This window comes from Arctopsyche grandis, unplaced genomic scaffold (assembly GCF_051622035.1).
Source record: "Arctopsyche grandis isolate Sample6627 unplaced genomic scaffold, ASM5162203v2 HiC_scaffold_93, whole genome shotgun sequence".
NCBI lineage: Eukaryota > Metazoa > Arthropoda > Insecta > Trichoptera > Hydropsychidae > Arctopsyche > Arctopsyche grandis.
Window position 1 is genome coordinate 81,811 of NW_027518460.1, and position 23,094 is coordinate 104,904.

The following is a 23,094-nucleotide window of genomic DNA, read 5'->3' on the forward strand; positions in this document are numbered from 1 at the left end:
AGTAAATTAAATAGCTCTTATGTATAAATGTAGGGGGAATTTTTTTTTGTTTGACCTGAAAAGGGTTAGAAACGAATTTTAGCAAGATTTACATGAGTGAAATAGGGATTCTGCATAAGGCTGAAGTATACCCAATCTCTAGTTTTTAAGAAGGCACTCGAAAACATTTCTTTTCTTTAGGGACTAATCCTCGAAGAAGAAGATGACTGTAAAGAAGTTGGTGGGCTGGCAGAGAAGATGTTAGAAGCAAAGTCAAATATTCTTAAAAATTCAAAAATGTGCCATTTTAAACTTTAATAAAAAATTAAATGTATTTCCTTGTTTATTTTATACCCCGATGACTAAAAATGTTTTTCCTTATACCTTATTGACATTTGTATATCTTACAGCATGCTACATTCATTTGTTTAGATATAATTCTAAAATAGCAATGCTAGTTGTATTTTCCCCTCTGATATTTATAAATGTTGTTTCTGTGTTTACTATTGTGTGTATGGCAATAAAAATGTATAATCTAAGCTCACCTAATGCAATAATTGTATAAAAATATTATCTCATTTATATTGAAAATAAGAGCTTGTGGGAAATATAGGTATTAAGTATTAAATAAACATCTTTCATATTGTATTTTATTTATTTATTTATAATAAATTGCTTTATACTAATCATATGAAATAATTTTGATCAGATTTGATTCATAAATCGGTTGTTTTCAATATTTTTTCCAAAAGAAGAGTAGATAAATAAGATGTTTCTTCATTCTCGCTCTCACCCAATTCAATCAATCTTTCAATTTTAACAATCTTGGATGCACTGATCGCTAAATCTGGACAAATATCTATGAGGTCTACAAAGTGTTTTAAAACCAACTCCGTTTGAAGAGCTTCAGATTCTATCATCATTGTATTTAAAATCAGTGTAATCTCGTTTATTTCATTGCTTATTTCTTCTTTGATTGTGTTCAAAAAAGCAGAAGTTGCAAAAAATATAATTTTGTCAATCTTTTTTTGTTTTAAATTTTTAAAATAAAAATCAAAAGAAAGTTGGTTTTGTTGTAAATTATTAAAAAGTTTAAATAAATGCCCCTCTCTTTCATTTACATTTGTATTTGAAAAGGATATTTTATTTCTAATCATTAATAATTCATTTAAATTTAATTCTACACCTGAATTTAAACTAAATATAATTATTTTTGAACATAACCTTTCAATAATTGGTCTATTAGTGTTATAAAATATTTTTACAATGGATTCTAGCCATTTCAATTGGCATGGTTTATGCCCTAAAATAACATTTAATAATACAAAAAGGTGAGTCTGTGTACTTTCTAAATCAGAAATTGCAATTAATTTTTTCATTATTATTTCATTTTTGTAAATTTTTTCAATTCTAGAATACCAAACTAAAACATTTTTTTGAGATGATTCATCCGATATTAAAAACCGGTAAATACCATCTAAGAGAATACTAGTTTTACCATCATTAGAATATTCAAAGTTTTCTAAAAATGAGTATACAATTTCATTTTCATCTATCTTCTTATATATTCTTACAAGCCTGATAAAAGCAGAGACTTTATGATAAAAACTGGGATTAGTAATGATATTTAAAAGTGATAGTTCTTCTTTTCTTTCTAAATAATTAGGGCAAAGCATAATGAAAAAAAGTAAGGCACCTTTTGTATTGGAATTTGTTTGAAACAGCCGTTTTAGAAAAATTTACTCAATTGGCTATTGTTTTTGTTTCAAAAATACCCCAATAAGTTAATTGTGAACACTCATTGTGCAAATTGTTTGGTTTGAAATTAGAAACGTTTAAAAAAACACCATTACACAATACTTGCAATATTGGCTATCTTTTATTTAATAAATAGCCTTGTTATAATTATCATCGACTATATTTATGGCACAACAGCACTTTTTTGTGCTCTAGTCTTATTTTACAATATATTAAAAATCGAGGTAAACACGGGTATTTATTTTAGTAAATTACACATGATTGGATTATAGCTATTGAATCTAGCACTTTTAAATAATTACCCGTGTTATGATTATCTTTGACTTCTATAGACAACTCTTTTTAGCAAGGAGAATATTTTAAGGCAACATGTGTTTTAATAAAATTTTATTTAACAAATATTAATGTGCTTAAGTTATTATTTGATCTTTAAATTATTGAACCCCAATCTTGAAACTATCATAATTATAATGGAAAAGGATATCTAAATACATAAATATAATTGACTTGATTAAATTGAAGTTTCTAAATAAAAAGCTAGCCAAAAATTACCTATGATTCAAAGCCCCCTGTAGAATTCAAATAAATCTTTATTAGTTTGCAGTTCTGAATGTTTTAAAAATATTAAATTTGTTTTTTGTTTAACCCACCAAATCCAGATTCATTAACAAAATTTAATTTAGAAAGATAAATTTGGGGGAAATATTAAATTTGTTTTTTGTTTAACCCACTAAATCCAGATTCATTAACAAAATTTAATTTAGAAAGATAAATTTGAGGGAAATATTAAATTTGTTTTTTGTTAAACCCACCAAATCCAGATTCATTAACAAAATTTAATTTAGAAAGATAAATTTGTGGGAAATATTAAATTTGTTTTTTGTTAAACCCACCAAATCCAGATTCATTAACAAAATTTAATTTAGAAAGATAAATTTGTGGGAAATATTAAATTTTTTTTTTGTTAAACCCACCAAATCCAGATTCATTAACAAAATTTAATTTAGAAAGATAAATTTAAGTAAAATATTGTGTTTAATTATTTTTTATTCAACCCTTGCCCTTTTAACACTGCTCTTTTTACTTTTTAGTTGTTTAATTTTTTCTTTTATTGGTTTATCTTTGCTAAGTATAAGATAAGTTTTACTATTTTTTGTTCCTTCATTATCAATTATAAAACCACCAAAAAACCCTGCTTTGGTTGCTTCAGTTTTAAGAATTTCAATTTCTTTTTTACTACAAAAAAACTGTAAAACCACTCTTTTTTTAATACAGCGATAAATTGATTTGAAAAACATTCTAACTCTTTGAATTGGATTGTGCGCTGTTTCGAATGAATGGAATAGCCACTGTACAGTACTTATGCTAATAGCATAATCGAATGTTTCACTGTGAAATGGAAAATCTTTACCAATGTCTGCAAGAATGTAGCCACTAGATTCAATAAAAGAATTGGCTAATTCGAGCATAGATGGAGATAAGTCCATACCAACCCAATGAATTCCTCTTTCTGTCATAACTTTGCCACTTAGTCCACTTCCACATCCCATGTCTAAAATAAATGGATTGTCTTCTGTTATTTCCAACAATCCAAGTGCCCTTTCTGTTATTTCCGATTGTATTTTAACGACTCTTGTGTTTTTATGATAGTTCTTACTCTCTTTTTCGTTGTAAAAAAGATCTGGTGGATTTGTAAATTCTGGAAGATGAGCCATGACGTGAAAAATTATTGTTAAAAAACATGAAAATATAAAGGAGAAATAAAAGATAAAAACTGGTGTGTAATTTAAAATATTGCTATTATTGTTTAACTGTACTAAAATTACAACAGTTTTTAACAGACAAAACAGGCTACGACGTTTATTAAAATTATTAATTTATCAGGCCACTAAACGTCTTTGTAATAAGATAGATTAAAAAACAGATTTTTTAAAAAAAAGTTGTATGTAATGAAGATAAATTTTCGCCTGGGCTTCCATCAATAACTTCAGATTTTATAAAATAGCCAAACAAATCTAAAACCTTGTGAGTATTTAAATTGTAATTTACACAACTAATTAGAAATATTGTGGCTTCCCCTGCTGTATTTTGTAGAAATTAAAAAAGTATAATTGTTACTACTTAAAATATTTATTGGCATTAGGGGTATTAATCTTGGCTGATTATAACAGTTAAAATACAACACACAATATTTCTTATTAAAATTATTGTGATTAATCTTGGCTGATTATAACTGTTAAAATACAGCACACAATATTTCTTATTATAATTATTGAGATTAAAGCTATTTAATAAATACTCTTCTTATAATTATTTTTGGCTATACATTATACATTTATTTTTAACGTTTACTTATTATTAACTCAAGCGGCAAAAAAGAAAAAAAAATGAGATGACAAATTATGATAGACATATGCCCCTGTCGATGAATTATAAGGCGTTTAAATAATAAAAAGTTAATAAACTTAATTTATTCGTGTTTTAAAAGAGATTTGATTTCCGTAGAAAGCGAAGAAAATTCCGAGTCAGATAAAGCAATGATATCCCTCTTTCCATACGTAATTCCACCAGTTTCATTGCACCCCATAAGATGAAAATGAACATGTGGGATCATTTGTTCATTCACATTATTTTGAATTATGTTGTATTTTTCTAATTTTAATTCTTTAGCAATTTTTTTAATCAAAAGAAGTGCTTCACAAATGACGCTGTCATCCAACTCTGTAAAAGTTGCACGGTGAACTTTAGGAATAATCAAAAGATGTCTGTTACTAAGCGGAAATCTATCGACAATTACACAACATGTGGCCGTTTCATAAACTATGTCTTGTTTAATATTCATGAGATGACAGAATAGACATTTGTTTTCATTCATTAGGGGGGGCACGTCAAAATTTTTTAATCTTTCAAACAATACACTTACAAATTAAAAGTCTGCTTCTAGGACTCAAAATGATACTCAGCTTAGTAATTTATACAACGAATGAGATGTCTAGCCCTAAAATTTAGAGGGAAACAGATTCTTACCTGTATGGAACTAATAAAAATAATATAAATTATCGATATTAAAAATTAATAATATACCCTTACTTAGCTAAAATTCCAGATCGTGTTAAAATGCTTATAAACAATAAAGAACGAAATTGTGTCTTTATTTATACTCTTGGATAATCTAAAAGGCTTTTGCAAAACATTTCTTAAAAGCTATTAAGCTATAAGAATGTGTGATAAAATATTTATAAATTGTTAAGTGTAGCTTTTGTCACAGTTCTACTGCAATACACATAATATAAAAGAGGAGCAGCTTGTTTTCAAGACAGACTGCCATTTTCATTTTAAAAATTAAATATTAATCAAAAAACTTTTCAAAGCTAAAGTAAAAATGCTGTTATATAAATATTTGGGGATTGAAGAGATGTGAAAGTTTTAGCAAGCAACTTCTATTTTGTTGAAACGAATCTAAACTGCCAATGAATCACAAGTATTTTAATTATGACACAGAGTAGTAAGATTATAAAAAGTTTTTACCTGTTTTTATGTAATATTCTAACCCTATATTATAGTTTCAGTACCTTCTTTGCTTTTTAAGGAGATTTTTTTAATATAAAAAATATCAATTTATAAAAATGTTTCTGATTTGCCATTTTACGTTAATCTTAATGTCCAAAACACCCCAAAGCTGTGTGAATACATAATAAATGTACTTTTAACGCTTATTATTCAACAAAATATCAAAACTCAACCAACCCCCTTCTACCTAAGCAACCTAATTTATGTGTTTTTTTACTTTATTACCATTGGGGTTTCCCGCCATTTGTAGATCAAATTCAAACTTTCTAATGCCTAATGCAAGATTATGAAAAGTTACAGAACAACACAAGAAATCTTGAACAGAAATATACAACATTTAAAATTACACAACTCCTAAGTAAAATATCAGAATTAAAAGGAAATATACAAAGTGTTAATACATTAAATGAACAACCCAATAATAATGAAATTTTAATTTTGAAAGAGAAAATATCACAGCTTGAAAATAAATTAAAAGAATCTACAGAAACTAAAGAAACAATGGCAAAGTATTTAAATGAAGAGAAAAACAAAGTAAAAGATCTTTTAAAAAGCAATGAAATCAAAAAGAATCAGCCCAGAATAGAAAGCCCAATCAAAGAAACAAAAATTGAAAAATACATGAAAGAAATAAAAGTGTGTCAAGGAGAAACAAAAAAGTTGCTTGAAAATCTTACAAAAAATATTGAAAGTGCTGAACCTAAAAGTATTGAAGATTCTTATTTAAAAAAGAAAGTAGAAAGATTAGAAGAGGAGTTGGAAGATTTGAAATCAAAAAATATTCAATTAGAAAGAAATGAAAAGGTGTTAAAAGAGTTAAAAGACAGTTCAGTGTTAATGAAAGAGTCAATAGAAAATAAAGAAAAAATAATTAAAGCACAAAAATTAACAATAGAAAAATTAACAGAAAATCTTAAAAATGAAAAGAAATTGCATAATCCGTTTGAGAATGATGTGATTTTAGAAGAAGCTGACGAATTTAAAACAAATGAAAAAGGAGGTAGTTCATGGAGTTTAAACCCACCTAAAGATATAAAAATACCAAAGAAAAAAATAAATAAAAAAGAGAAAAATGTAAATGTTGAAAATATTTTTAAAGAAGACAACAACAAATTTTTCACAAATTTATCATTTACAAATTCAAGTCCAGTGATTACTAAAAAGCCAAAAAACAACTTCAAATAAAAATTTTGACATTAAATTTTCAAATAAAAAATGTAAGGCATTTTAAGGGTGCTTATTAAAGTATATTTTAAAAAGTAGTTGAAAAAATAATTTTATTATAAAAACTGGAATATGAAGACTTTATGTGGAATTACAAGTTATTTAACGGAAATTAAGTATAATTTTTCAATAAAAATTGTTGCTGTCAAAAGACTTATATGGAACTAGAGGTTATTTATTTGTAATTAAACACAATTTTTTAATAAAAATTGCTGCTGCGTAAAGACTAATATGGTATTACAAGTTATTTAACGGAAATTAAGTACAATTTATTAGTAAAAACTGTAATATGGAGATTATATGACATTACAAGTTATTTATTTGAAATTAAATATAACTTTCCAATAAAAACTGTAATATGGAGATTATATGCCATTACAAGTTATTTAACGGAATTAAATATAACTTTCCAATAAAAACTGTAATATGGAGATTATATACCATTACAAGTTATTTAACGGAAATTATATACATTTTGCAGAAATATTTATTAATTAAGTAATACTTAAATGAAAATTAATTAATAAAACATTTATTTTTGCGTTTTTTTATATTAATAGCTGAAGTTAATCATAATAAGTGCTGTGTAATTCTTTTAACCACTTAATACCCTTATTGTTTTAATAAGGGCCGGCTTTAGAAAGTATGATACAAAGTCGTTTTTTAATATTTGTGTACACGTTTATATAACTTTTTTTTCAAAGAAATCTAAGAGACAAAAATATATAAAAAATTGTTACTACTTAAAATATTTTTTTAGCATTGGGGGTTACTAATCTTGACCGATTATAACAAATATATTTAAATTGCCATGTTAACTTCAAACTCTTACTTTAAATAAACACACATGTTTTTCGTAAAAAAAATAAAAAAGAAAAAACTTAAAGGTTAGTGTTGTTTAAACTTCTAGAATTATATTTTAAATAAATACACTAATGGCTAAAACTTTTAATAATGGAAAACTTGCCACATCTTAAATAACGAAAAAAGTAGTGAAATATAAAAAACCACCCGATACGGGACTCGAACCCGCGGCCCTCAGATTAAAAGTCTGATGCTCTACCGACTGAGCTAACCGGGCTTATATTCAAAAATATGTATAGATTTGTTTTCTAACTAGAGCACATTTTAATTGTGCTTTTATTGAGATATTAAATGTGGTTGGGTGTGCTTTAAACTTAATCCAAAAAACATGCCAATGTTGTGCCGGTTTGCCACTTTTTTAAGCCTGTCGTTTTTTTGTCAATTAATCGTAAGCATATCATTTTCTCCATGGCAAAAAATATGATTTTGTTGCCTAAATGTCTTTAAATCTGCGTATTCTTTATACTTTAGCTATGCCCTTGTTTTTAAAGCTTATCATCTTTCATATGAATCAACTGATATACCATATAAATTCAGAAATTTAAATCGGATGTTTTTTTAACTTATCAAAGGGGACTTAAATATATGTTTTTTATATCTAAAAAGTCATTGATTTATAACAGCTCATAATTCGTTACATTCTCCATGCTTGTATTTTGCTTTTGAAAAATTGTATTAATTTGGGGGGTTTCAAAATTAATATTTCTTGATCATGTTGACCATATTTTAAATCAAACTGTTATTAGCAGAACTAATCATGTTTCTTTTGGCAATTACCTCAAATAATTCGCACAGTTACTATAAGGCAACTGACCTAATCAATGAGGGGTTTTAGTCCATCTAGAGTTATAACATATATTTTGTCTAAAAAATACAAGGTGGGTTTTTTTTATTTATTCATTTTCACAAAATAATCGTCTAAGGCGGACAATATAGTAAGAGACTGATAAATTATTAATGAACCGCATTTAGCTTTAAAAAATTTAGATTAATATTTGAAGAGCTACGTAATCTAAAATTAGAGAAATTCAGCCCCCTTTCACATTAATTTAATCTGAAAGAGAGATAAAAAATAGATTTTATGTGAAGTTGATATGAGTTTCCCAAAAAAATTTGTGACCCAACGGTTTGGAATAGTACTGCATGTTTATTCTCGTGAAAACAAAACAGTTTCAGAAGAATTTAGAGTATATTTCATAGTCCTGCAAAAAATCCATGACGGATATGGCAGTAATACCGGCAGTATTTTGGATAAGTAATGTTGCTATCTAAAGATCTATTAAAAGGTAAGGGTTATTTAATTGATACTATTACAAAAAGTAACAAGTTTTAATAAATTTAATAAGCTTTTTATAAATATTGTAGTTAAAATCACACGTCATGTTGATTTGAAGCACATAAGATTAACCGGTTAGATTTTATTTTTTCTTTAAAAAATGCTTTTCTCTTATATTTTACTTTATTAAATCAAATGCCATACTTTTCGATTTAATATAAAAATACATATCTATTTTAGCTGCTTATTTAATTTATTTATACGCAATTTCAAAAAATAATGTTGGTTTTGGTAAATTTATAAGTTAAAGAGTATCCATTGATCAATCATTACACTTTTTAATATTCGGCTAATAATTTTATTGTAACAAATTATTTTTAAAAAAACTTAAAAATTTGCTCATGAGAATTGCAATTAAAAATCTGCCAAAGAAATGTACAGAAACAGAAATAAAAGATTTTTTTAATGTTAAAGGAAATGTCACAGATGTTTTTATGCTGAAGAATTCAAAAGGTGAGTTTAGAAGGGTTTGCTTTGTGGGATTTTCGACCAAAGAGCTTGCTATTGAAGCTGTTGAATACTTTAATTCTTCATACTTCCATAATCATAAAATTTTAGTAGAACTCGCTAGAGAAGAAAGCACTAAAGCTATAGAATTTACCGAATCGAAGCTCAGAAAAGCTTTATATTCTAAAACAATTGTTATAAAAAATATGGGGGATGCAATGACTGAAGAAACTATGCTTCCCCATTTAGAAATATTCGGAAAAGTTGAAAAAATTGAATTTCAAAAAAAGGAGCATTTGATAGCAATCGTAAAATTTCTGGAGGGTGAAGCAGCAGAAAAGGCCATTAAAGAGCTTAAAATTTTAGCTGGAAAACGAGTAAAAGTAGGGAATTACTTAGAGAAACTTGTAGACAGTAGAAAAGAGCATTATAATTCACTTTTCTTTAATTTTGAAGCTGTAATTAAAAGAACATGCGAAAATCAAAAAATAAGCAGGAGTCAAATACTCGATTTGAATGACAAAGATCTGGGCGCCAGAGTGAGTTTATTAGAAACGGATTTGGTTGCGCAAACCAAGAGGTTTTTAGAATCAAACAATATTTATTTATCAAATATTACGGGTCAAAGCGAAAATATTTTAATTTTAAGAAATTCAGATCTATTAGGAGCCATTGATTTAATCAAGGGAAATTTTAAAGTCAACATTGCCCCATCTAAATGCCTTGCACTCTTAGAGTTTAAAGATACAAAAGAAGCTGCTCAATGTTATAAAGAATTAAACATGAAAAGATTTAAAAACCAAGTGATTTATTGTGAATTTGCTCCGATTTGTGTAATTCCAGAAAACACAATTATTTCTGATCAAGAAATACGACCTAAGACAAAGCAAACCAACAAAATTATTGTCAAAAATGTTCCGTTCCAGGCATCACAAGAAGAACTAAAAAAAATATTTTCATCGTTTTCACATGTATCAGATGTGCGCCTTCCCATAAAGCCAGATGGAACTCATAGAGGATTTGCATTCATTGTACTGGATACACCACAAAATGTTGATAAAGCAATAGAATATTTTGGATCTTCAACACATTTGTATGGAAGGAGATTAGTGCTTGAAAAAGCGAAATTATAAAGTTTGATTTAAGCCGTTGAAGATGTAATATTTAATTTTTAATATTAAATTTATTATTTGAAAAAACATCTTACATTATAGTATTTTGTTAAAAGTACCTTTTTTTAATTAATTATACAGTCAAATTATATAAATAAGTTAAAGATAATTAAAGAAGGATATTAAATAAAAGTTGGATATATATTTAATACTAAATACACATGTTTACCTCAAACTCTTACTTTAAATAATAAAAAAAGCATATCCAATTACATAGGCCGAAGATAATCTTAACAAAGGTATTTAATAAATAGGAATAAATAGCAACAATCCAATTACGTATGTCGAAGATAATCTTAACAAGCGTATTTATTTAATAAGAAAAAGCATATCCAATTATATGTGCCATTTGCGTAAATTTGACCACAAACCAGATTTTTAACATTTTTTTTAAAAGCGGCCTTTTATATTCCAATTGTCTGTTCAATTTACCCCGCTTGGCGCTAAAATAAAGATGTAAATATTATTTTTAAAATGCGTTTGGCTTTAATATATTTTTTGGCCTGCTTTAATCAAAATTCCAATTTATTATTGTCGTTTTCCATGTCTGATGGCGTAAGCTCTTCATTGTTAACGTATTTTAGCCATTAAGAGTATTGATTGATTAGATTTAAAGAAAATTACACAACAACTCTTATATTTTCGTTTTTTATGAGATACTTATTCTGGCTTGCCCGATATCTTTTAAATACATTCAAATTATACCATTTGCCAGTTTTATGCTATCTGTTGTAATCTATTATTGTTACTACTTTCAAGACAGTATGGTACTGTCTATAATTAAACGCCAGCTCAAGGTCAATGGGACACTTAGTCCTAAGGCTAGCCGACTGTCGGCAGAGGGATAGAGATGCTATAGGGGCCCCCAGAGTTTTGTAGGAAACTTCTTTTTTTGCTGTAGGCAACCACTTTTCAATAAATCCGATTTTTTTTTGTTACTACTTAAAATATTTATTGACATTAGGGGTATTAATATTGGCCGATTATACCAGTTACTACTTAAAATATTTATTGACATTAGGGGTATTAATATTGGCCGATTATAACAGTTACTACTTAAAATATTTATTGACATTAGGGGTATTAATATTGGCCGATTATAACAGTTACTACTTAAAATATTTATTGACATTAGCGGTATTAATATTGGCCGATTATAACAATAATAATAAATAAATACCCATGAATATAAATGTTAATTTCTAGTTTAATTTTAACAGTGAATAATTTAGTTTAAACTCTATGCTAGGCTTAAAAAATTCGTTTATTATTTACGGTGTCTGGAATCTTTTTCAAGTAACCAAAAAGCTTTCTTTTTTCCTAATAGACACGGCCCCTCTTCAGTACACATAAACTTATTTATTTCAAACCATTCTTGCATAGCTGGCCTAATCCTAGAACTGTTATATTTTTGGCCAGTAATTAATTGAATTTCAGTGAACTTTTTAAAGTATAAAAGATCATCCATAAAAGCAATAGCCTCTTCTACTGTAAATCCATGCAAGTCAACCGGGCCTGTATCTTCGACTATTTTCCGCATTAACACTAAAATGGCATCTCTATTTATCTCTTTAGCCAATTTTCTTTTAGCTTCAGCTTCTATGCTAAAGTGATATCTTGCTCCTTTTATTGTATGACCTATTGCTTTTTTTGTTAGCTCGTATGCTTCGTTATTAAGTAATGTAGCTCTAGCTCTTAGGCCTTTTACATCTATATGCATATTGATTGTGCATTTATCTCTGAATACTTCAGGATAATTGTAGCTATGTGATATCTTAGTTCGAGGATAATTGGTTCTAACCAATTCGTTTAAATAGAATTCTGGTGGGGAGATATTATTATCTAAAACTCTTGTTACTAATACGCTTATGTCTTCTCCCATGTCGGCTAATACCTGTGCTTCTTTTTCTTTAAGATGTGGGAACAATTCTTTTAGTTGCTCTTTAATTTGGTCTCTATTCATATGCAATGTCAAAAAATGAAATTTTTATTTATTTGATAATAATAAGCAACCCAGTAGATAAATACATTAGAAAATAAGAGAATTTGGTGTTTGAGATAAAAAATGTCAATTATTACATATTTTATGCTATCTATTATAATTAAATAAATAATAATGAATATAATTTTCACATATTAACTTTTGTTAAGAATTTAATGTCAAAGGGGTAACTTTACCAAATTTACTTAATTAACAAAAAAAATTCACAATGCAGAAATAAACAGGATGAATTACAAAAAACTAGACTAATATTCAACGAATATTGCAAACTTGCGCTTATTAGTATTGTTATTATCTTAAGACCTATTAGACATTAAGAGTTATTTAATAATATTTCAACAAGTATAATAAATAATCAAAGATAAACTCTACCAAGGTATTGAGTTAATAATATTGGCTTAAAAGCTTTTTTTCAACATGATTAAGCTCTTTTGTAAAATAAATATTGTCGGTGGCTGATTAATAGAAAGTAGAGTCATTTGCAGTTAAATAGAAATAAAAAACATTTAAAATTAATGTAAAATCTATGTTAACCCCACCATAAAAAGATATTTTAAAGAATATTTATTTAAAATAAAGATTAGCGTATGCCTTTCTATGAATATCGTCGATGTATAAAAATACTTTGTTACCACCAGAAAATCCACAGACCTTGTAAGGAAGTCCTTCAATATCAGCAGAAAACAGTCCATCAGGATTAGCTTCTAAATCATTTAAAGCTACCGTTCTATCAGCTATAAGTTTCTTAAAATCAAAAAAATTCATTTTTATGTCACATGACATGTTTTGGTATTCTAGGAATGCCGATTTTGGTCTGAACACATCTTTTCTAAGATCAGATTCTGTGAAAGCTTTTATTCCAGCATAGGCTATTTTTAATTTCGGGTTGTTACACAAAAAGTCGAAGCAGACATCAGAAACTGCAAACACGTTTTTGAATTTAGAATTGAATGAGATCAAACGCCCATTAAAATTTGTAACATCACAAGTTTTATTAATTTTCTCAAGAGCTTCATCGTTAAGTTCAACAAAAGCAGGGTTCAATTTGCAGGGGTTATCTGAAATCTTAAGGGGAGTTGCCAATTTCTTTCTAATTACCGCGATGAAGAATCCACCAGTATTTTGATCATGTGGAAGAATTCTACAACATTTAGATAGATCTGCATTATCATATTCAAAGTTGCCAAATTTAAAATTAGTAATTCCCTTTCTTACCATGATTTTGTCTTCTGCTAGATTTTCATATTGAAGAAAATCAAAGTCGTTTAACAATTCATAGTCTTCCGAACCACCTATAGCAGCATTAATAACCCATTCATTTTCGATAGGATTTAAAGAGCAAGTGGAATATACAAGTATTCCACCTTCTTTTAACGATTCTAAAGCTCTAGCAAGGATTCTGTGCTGCATTTTCGACAATGCGATCCCGTTACTAATTGTCCATTTAGGCAAAATAGATGGGTTTTTTCTGAAAGTTCCATCTCCAGAGCAAGGTACATCACAACAAATTCGATCAAATTTACAACTGAAAGTGGGAAAATTCATAGCGTCATATTGTGTAATTAGAAAATTCGGTGTTGCTTTTTTAGTCGATTCACTGATCAAAATATTCACACGGGTGCTTGTTTTATCATTAGACACAAGAAGTCCTGTTTTTATTTTTTCTAGTAAATTTTTTGTTTTACTTCCAGGTGATGCACAAGTCTCAAGAACCATGTGATTGCTTTCTAAAGACATAAATAAGTGTGGCAAAAAGCTTACAATTTCTTGCCTTTGAATGTTTCCTATGTCTGTTTGAGATACAAGAAACTCCATAAATTCTTTATATTCCTCTGTTTTAATTTTCAACTCAAAAGAAAAAACTTCTGTTAAAAATGGCACTTTTTGAATGAAAGAAAAATTTGAAACTTTTCTTTTAATAATTTCACTTGCTTGTGTTGGGGTGATTCTAAAAGTGGATGGTAATGGCTGATCTATAGATAATTCAAATAGTTTTTGGTCATTTTCATTTAATCCTAAATGTGCTTTATAAAATTCTACAAAATCTATTCGAGTCATTGGGGTAAAATAAAAAGTCTACAAAATACAGTTTGTAGCAAAAAGTACTAAAAAATGCTTCTCGTCTGTAGTTATGAAAACTTATTTACATGTGTCTAAACTTCAGAATAATTGTTTGACTCTATTACTAAAGTTAGATGAGAAAGGTTTCTAAAAATTACCTTGGGTGTTAAACTCTTACCATCTTTAACCAAAACATTTTAATTTAGCAATATAAGTGCCTTGTACCATCGAAGATGGCTTAAGCTCTTCAATAAAAGGTGGAATGTATAATATACTTAAATAAATTCATATGTTTACCCCAAATTCTTACTTTAAAAAAGTATTTAGCCATTAAGGGGCGTTTTTTCATTAATAGAAAATAACACAAAAACAAGCAGGTGCTTTTTACTGCAAAATAATTATTTATATCATATGGGAATAATTATTGATTTTTTTCTCTTAGCAAAACCCCAATTCCTACTAGTTTGTGCAATGCTGTAAACAAAATTTTGAGTTTGGTGATTTTTTAATTAAAAGTTGAAAATGTAATGCCGAAGTTGGTCTAATAAGACATTACTAAGTTTTTTAAAGAGTGTTTACCTCAAATTTAAAAAGATTAAACGTTTTTTCTCTTAAGGCGTATAAAATCATAGTTTTGTAATATCTCTCCTTACGTTTTCATATTAATAGTTGTTCCTAATCCCTTTGAAGAATAAATACAAATAATTTTTTAAAGGTTTGTTAAGACATAGTTATTAAATATATAGTAAGAGTTTGAGGTAAACATGGGTATTTATTTAAGTATAACAATATAATCAACTTATATTAAAACGAGTTAAAAGTAATAATGGTTATCGGCCAAATTTAAATATTTAAAAAATTTACTTAAGAAACTATTTATCTAGTGTGAGATTATACAAACCATTAAACTAGATTTAGTTGGTTTATAAACTTCTTATTCTGAACTAAAAAAAATGTTGGATTTATTTAAGCTGTAGTTGTTAATACTTGTTATCTTATTCTGAACTAGTTGTTATATTAGAAATGAACCGTTTTTGTGGAAAAGTTTATATAAATTTTAACGTCCCAAACACCTACAGTATTTATCTTTAAAAAAGTTTATTGAATAGCACCCTTAAATTATCATGTCTAATGCAATACAACTCTGTACTGAAAAACTTAATATAATTGTAGCATATACTTCAGAACATAGATACATTGGTTTTGAAAATGATCTGCCTTGGAAAAGAAATCTCCGCGGAGACAAGAGCTTTCTAAAGCTTATAACTTGTCCGTATGATGGACAAAAAATTCTACTTATAATGGGAAGGGTTACTTATGAACATATCCCTGCTTTTAAAACTGCTACACTTGCTGTCATAACAAAACATAAAAGTGTAAAAGGTGACGCCATCACTTTCAGTTCATTAGATTTGGCTATTAAATTTGGAAGAGAAAATGGATTTGTCATCATAATTTTTGGAGGGGAAAATATTTTTCAAGAAGCATTAAATCACAGCCACAAAATTTTTTGTACAGTTGTCAATGCGCCTAATCTCTTAGGTGATAGAATATTTCCGCCTTGCGACACCCCGTTGAACAATGTAAGTATTGAAGTTGAAGAATTCTTATTATCAAAGGGTGCAAAAAAAACCTGGGAAATAAATAATGGGCAGTTTGTAGAAGATGGATTTACGTATAAATTCTGTATAGGCGAAACGAAATAATAATTAAAAGTTGTTTAAATTTTTTTAATTATTGATTTTCTAAATATACTAGTTGTTGTGTTATTCTCTATTAATATAATTTAAATGCAAGTTGACCTGGCTCAACGAAGCTTACCGTTTCAGCAAAAGAAATAAGATTACTTTGGATTCGAGGAGAAGTGTGAAATAGCAGATAAGTACCTTGTTTAGCTCGAAGAAACGCTTAAATCCTGTTAGTAAAATTGGTGTATTACGTGATAAATTGCAATTAGGTTGTGGTAGAGAAGTTTTGAGAAATTCTCTTAAAGCGGAGACTATGAATGGTTTTAGATTGATTTTAGAAGTAAGGACTGTGACTCAGCCTAACAGGCTCCAGTTGGTTGGTAGAGGCGAAATTAAAGAAGATTTTAAAGATAAGTGTTTGTTATGTAACGAAATCGCACCAGATAACTATAGGCATTGGGTAACGGATTGTAAAGCCATGGATGTTCATAGGTATGAGTACCTTGAGAATTTTTAAAGCAATAGAAACGGAGCTGATTGGAAGGACAAGTTATTGAGTTATATGCTGAAAGGCCGTCTAAAAAACAACTGTGATAAGGAACTTTTATCAAAAGAAAATCGGAAAGTCGGTGCTTTCCATGAGAAGTTGGCACTCCTCAGGAGAGTTAAAGTTAAAGAAGCCAAGGAAGAAAAACAAAGGAATAGTTGAACAGGCAGTTCATTAAGTAGATCAGTTTAAGCAAGTTTCAGAACGTTAAAGATAGTATTTTAGCACCACTTTCTGCCTGAGGGTGTGCTAATTTTCCAGTAGTTAGTTGATGGGTTTCAGTGGCAGTTTCTGCTCCTGGTCCTTTTGGATCGGTGTGTCACTGTTGCTTAAGCCTGAGTTACTTCAACTAACGAACCTAATAAACAAGACAGTATGGTACTGTCTATAATTAAACGCCAGCTCAAGGTCAATGGGACACTTAGTCCTAAGGCTCGCCGACTGTCGGCAAAGGGATAGAAATGCTATAGGGGCCCCCAGAGTTTTGTAGGAAACTTCTTTTTTAGCTGTAGGCAACCACTTTTCAATAAATCCGATTTTTTTTTAATATAATTTAAATAATTACTCTTAATGATTAAATAAATATTTAAAGTATGAGTTTGGGGTAAACACGTGGATTTAGTATTATATATTCAACTGTTAATAATGAAGAGCTTAAACCATCTTCGATGGAACAAGAAAATTTTAATAAAAAAAATTTAGTTCACTGAGCAATATTATTATTTATAAGTAGTTTAATGAGTTGAATAATCAACGACCACATTTTATATCTAAAAATAAATTTTACGGTTTAATACCACCTTAAATTTATAACGGTCTCTTTTTTGATTTATTTAGGGATTAATTTAATACAAATCACGTGTTTTAATTAAATAGAGCGGCATTTTTTGTTGGATTATAGCTATTTAATAAATAACCCCTGTTATGATTATCTTCAACTTTTTATAATGATTTTTTAAAATCTGAGTCTTTAACAAACACTTTTTTTCATATATTTATTGTAATCTGAACAAAAATATTACGAAAAGTAAGAGTTTGAGGTAAACATGGGTATTTATTTAAGTACAATATATATATCCAACTTCCCCCGCATCAAAGCAAACTCTTACTGAGCTATGTTAATTGCTTTTAGATCGGAGTGATTAATTTTAAATTTGTTCCCTGATTCATGTTTAACGATATAAGAATCGTTTCCTACGTCATGCGTTACTACTCCTCTTTCTTGAAATCTGTCATACGATTTCCCTTTTGTCTTCAAATTTTCCTTATTGGCAATTCTTACTTGCTGCCCTACAATAAATTTTTCTCTTTTTCTTCTTCTAAATTGTCCTTCATATTTTTTCGTAGTTTTATTTATCTTTTCATGTATATTTTCGTCGCCTTTTACTGCTTCTTCAGGTGTCATTCCAATTCCTGAATGTAGCGTATTGTTATAAGCATTCTCAATCATATTAAGTCTTTCTTCAATATTCTTATTTAACTCTTTACTTTTCGCCAATCCATCCCTGATGGTTCTTATTGCTCTTTCCACTCTTCCGTTTGATTGATGCTTTTCCACACTTGTCAAATGCTGCACTATGTTTAGATCTGTGCAGAAATTTAAAAATTCTTTCGCCACAAATTCTTTTGCATTATCTGTATTTAATTCTTTTGGAGTCCCTACTTCTTTAAATATGCTTCTCAAAGCCATTAAAATATCTTTCGTCGTTCTCGATTTTAACACTTTTATTTTCATCTTCCTTGTATAGTAATCTATAAATACAAGTACTGTACTATCTTCTTCACTTATTTTCATAATGTCTATTGCTGTTTTTTCCAATGGTTCTGATGTGGTTACAAATTCACATCCTCCTCCTAATTTTCGACTATTCTTACTACATATTTCACATGAGCTGATTACCTTGTCAATCAGCTGATTTACTTTTGGCCACTTGAATTGTTTTTCTAATTCATATTTAACTGGCACTATTCCTCTATGGATCAATTTTTCATGTATGTTCCTAATTATTTTAATTTTATTTTCCTCGTTCATTTCATCTTGTTTTTCTACCTTGTCATTTTCATCATTTTCGTATATCCTACTTAGCGCATCTGCTGTAATTAGTGTTTCTCCTTTCTTATAAGTTATATCAAAGTCATAATCTTGGATTCTTTCAATCCATCTACACATTCTTTTGTTACCAAAATCCCCTTTCTGTTTAATAGCTTCTAATGCGATGTGATCGGTAATTAAACTAAAGCTTCTACCTCTTAATTGGTAGTCAAAATGCTCTATTCCCCAGACCACAGCTAAAAATTCTTTTTCTGTAATTCCATAATTCTTTTCTGCGCTTGTCAATTTCCTAGACGCTAATCGTATTGGTACTAATTTTCCATTGTTATCTTTTTGAAATAATGCTGCTCCTAAACCTGTATCTGAAGCATCTGTCTCTAATATAAACTTTTTATCGTAATCTGGTAAGTATAGGCATACTTCTTCCATTAGATTATCTTTTAATTCCAAAAAACTATTTTCCATTTCATTCGTCCATTCAAATTTTGCATATTTCCCTGTTTTTTCGTACAATGATATTGCAATTCTGCTCATATCTTTTATAAATGCTGAAAAGAAATTCATCTTTCCTAAAAATCTCCTTAAACTTTTTGTATCCGTTGGTCTCGGATAGTTCATTATATCTGTTCTTGATTCTTCTGTTAATTTCTGGGTTTTCCCATTTACTACTATTCCTAAAAGTTTAATCTTGTTTTTGGCTAATTGTAATTTCTTCGTGTTTATACACAAATTATTCTCTTCCAATCTTTTGAAAACTTCAAATGCTAATTTATCATGTGTTTCTTGTGTTTTACCATGTACAACAATATCATCAAGGTATACTTCAACACCTTTTCCACTCATATCTCCTAATAATTTGTCCATTGTCTTTTGGAAAATGCTTGGTGCATTTTTATATCCCATCGGCATTCTATTCCATTCATATAATCTGTTATCAAATTTGAATGCAGTCTTAAATCTATGTTCTTTCTTTACTTCTATCTGGAAATAACCATCTTTTAAATCAATCACTGTAAAAACAGTTGATCCTTGTAATTTTTCTATTAAGTCATTCATTATTGGTGTAGGGTAATCTTCTTTTATAACAAGCTCATTTAATGCTATCAGGTTAGTACACACTCTAACTGTGCCATCTGGCTTTTCCACTGGGCGTACTGGACTTCTCCATTCTGATGTTGATCTGCTTATTATTCCGCTCTGTTCTAATTTATCTAATTGTATTTTAGTTTTTTCAATCATACTTTGTTCTACTCTTCTTTGTCCTGGTACGTATACTCTTTTCCCTTCTGGTGTATTAATTTCACAAACACCCAGCTTACATGGATCTCTAATTTTTAGATCATTATTTGTAGCTTGTGGGTATCTTTTTATTATTTTCTGTAACAATTCACTTTCTTCTTTATTCACTTCTTCGTGATCCATGCTGTGCTTCTTCCTCTCATTCAGCAATATTTCTTTTTCTACTCTCTTATTCACATCTTTGTGATCCATGCTGTGCTTCTTCTTCTCATTCAGCAATATCTTCTTCTTTTCTCTCATTTTCACTTCTTTGTGATCCATACCAATCATATTGACAGGTAATACCTCCTCTTCTTTGAGGGCTTCTTTTATTTTCACGTCTTTGTGATCCATACCTATCATATTGACAGGTAATACCTCCTCTTCTTTGAGGGCTTCTTTTTGCTTATGTGTTGCTCTTTTCTTTCTATCCATTCTTTCAACAATCTTCTTAAGCCATATCCAGTGTGGCATACTTCTAGGTCTTCTTTTCATCCTTTCCACAACTTCTTCTTTTTCATTTCCTTCATTCATCCCATCAATTATTTCGGATGTTTTTATCTCGCTGTATTCCTCAAGCAATGCTTCTACTAATAGTAGATTAAATCGAGTGTACTCCCCTAAAGTCAATTCTCTCTGCAAAAGTAGTCTGTATGTTTTAAAATTGTTTTCTTCTGAACCAAATTCTATTATATATTCCAATTTAAAAATTTTCCATGACAGATTTTCTTTCTGAATTTCCATAAACCAGCGAATTACAGAATCTGAGGATCCCCGAACAAACCAATTAATCTGTTCATTGTCTCCTTTAATCTTTCGTGATTTCATATAGCTTTCTGCTTTCCATAGTTCTGCTAGGGCATCATTAACTCCTTTTCGGCGTGCTCTCGTATCGGGTGCCAAGTAAGAGTTTGAGGTAAACATGGGTATTTATTTAAGTACAATATATATATCCAACTCGAAATAAAATGTCGAAATTCTTTGCTTAAGCAATTTTCCGGCCAGATTGCTAGTTTAATATGCCTTCTTTTGAGATTTTGCTGCTCACAGTAAAAAAAATTAAAAAAATAATCTAAGTGTAAGAAGTGGCAGAAAAAGAAATCCAACCTCAAGATGCTTATATATCTAGCATTTTTTTGAATTAAATTTAACAATCTTAAGCAGTAGGCACATCAACTTTTGATTTAAAAAAAATAAAAAGAGCAACTTTGCTTTCAACGCCGAAAAGAACAATTGTCGATCGAGCCCCAATACCAATAAATTTCTAAGTTATTGGTATTTTATCACTTTTTTATATGTAAAATAACCGTTAAGGCAAATATTTGCCATGTTCCAATACCTTTAGGGCACCTGCTTCGAGATTTGTACCTAAAATGTGTGGGTAGGGTATTACAAATCCAAGCCCCAACGATGAACCCTTCTTCATAATTTTTTTTTGGGGTTTCATCTTAACTGATTACTTTTTACACAATAATCTTCTTATCTCGCTTCACTTTTCTGCCAACTCGCTTTATAATATTAAAAAAAACAATAAAATCTCAAAAAAATGTTTCGAAAGAGTCTAGAAATCCAATTGTTTTTAAATTTTTTTACAAAAAGTTGCAGCAGAAAAGTAAATCATTGACATTAAGAGGCAAAAATATATTAAAAAAGCCGGAGATAATAATAACAAGGGTGCTTATTAAATAGCTATAATCCAACCAATATAATTAATTTGCCATGTTAACCTCAAACACTTACTAAATATAATTAAATAAACTCAAACTATAAATGAAAAAACTTAAGGTTGGTGTTGTTAAATCTTAAAGCAATATATTTTAAATAAATACCCCAATGGCTAAATCTTTTAATAATGTAAAACTTACAAAAGAGCCTAGAAAACAAAAAAAGTAGTGAAATATAAAAAAGCACCCGATACGGGACTCGAACCCGCGACCCTCAGATTAAAAGTCTGATGCTCTACCGACTGAGCTAACCGGGCTTATATTGAGAAATATAAATAGATTTGTTTTCTAAATAGGGGGGGTTTTTTTTGATATTAAATGTAGTTGTGTGTGATTAAATTTAATCAAAAAAAAACATTTTTTAGATAGAAAATTTTAAAAATGATTTTCCGTACCAAATTTAATCCTTTTTTATTATATTTGTTTCATTGTATCTAAGTTTATTTTGGATAAAATAAATTGCAAAAACAAAAAAAAGTGTTATGGGTTTAATTATACCTATTTAGACCAATAATATTTAATAAATGCCCTTGTTATGATTATCTTAGACTTGTTTATATATATTTTTATCTCTTAGATTTCTTTGAAAAAAAAGTTATATAAACTTGTACACAAATATTAAACAAAGAAGTTGGATCATACTTTCTAAAGCCGGCTCTTATTAATAAATAAACTTGTTACCTTGTGCCGTTGTTGATGGTGTGAGCTCTTCATTAAAAACAGTATTAAAACATTAAAGGTATTAAGTGGTTAAAAGAATTACACAGCACTTATTATGATTAACTTCAGCTATTAATATAAAAAAACGTAAAAATAAATGTTTTATTAATTAATTTTCATTTAAGTATTACTTAATTAACAAATATTTCTGCAAAATGTATATAATTTCCGTTAAATAACTTTTAATGGCATATAATCTCCATATTACAGTTTTTATAATAAAATTGTACTTAATTTCCGTTAAATAACTTGTAATACCATATTAGTCTTTACTCAGCAACAATTTTTATTAAAAAATTGTATTTAATTTCCGTTAAATAACTTGTAATACCATATTAGTCTTTACTCAGCAACAATTTTTATTAAAAAATTATACTTAATTTCCGTTAAATAACTTGTAATTCCACATAAAGTCTTCATATTACAGTTTTTATAATAAAATTATTTTTTCAACTACTTTTTAAAATATACTTTAATAAGCACCCTTAAAATGCCTTACATTTTTTATTTGAAAATTTAATGTCAAAATTTTTATTTGAAGTTGTTTTTTGGCTTTTTAGTAATCACTGGACTTGAATTTGTAAATGATAAATTTGTGAAAAATTTGTTGTTGTCTTCTTTAAAAATATTTTCAACATTTACATTTTTCTCTTTTTTATTTATTTTTTTCT

General features: G+C 28.3%; 1 protein-coding gene and 2 non-coding genes across 3 annotated transcripts; all 3 read right to left on the bottom strand.

Moving 5' to 3' along the window:
- Positions 1 to 7,539: 7,539 nt before the first annotated feature.
- On the bottom strand, positions 7,540 to 7,612 carry TRNAK-UUU (transfer RNA lysine (anticodon UUU)). Its single transcript has one exon. It is a non-coding gene; the product is annotated as a tRNA-Lys (tRNA).
- Positions 7,613 to 11,617: 4,005 nt separating this feature from the next.
- On the bottom strand, positions 11,618 to 12,313 carry LOC143921954 (uncharacterized). The gene has a single exon (XM_077445262.1). It carries the CDS (start codon positions 12,311 to 12,313, stop codon positions 11,618 to 11,620), a length of 696 nt encoding a protein of 231 aa, XP_077301388.1.
- Positions 12,314 to 21,887: 9,574 nt separating this feature from the next.
- TRNAK-UUU (transfer RNA lysine (anticodon UUU)) lies at positions 21,888 to 21,960 on the bottom strand. Its single transcript has one exon. It is a non-coding gene; the product is annotated as a tRNA-Lys (tRNA).
- Positions 21,961 to 23,094: the final 1,134 nt, after the last annotated feature.

Bases quoted from the DNA above. Each gene is read 5' to 3' on its own strand.
- LOC143921954 (XM_077445262.1), bottom strand. From the start codon at position 12,313: ATGAATAGAGACCAAATTAAAGAGCAACTAAAAGAATTGTTCCCACAT.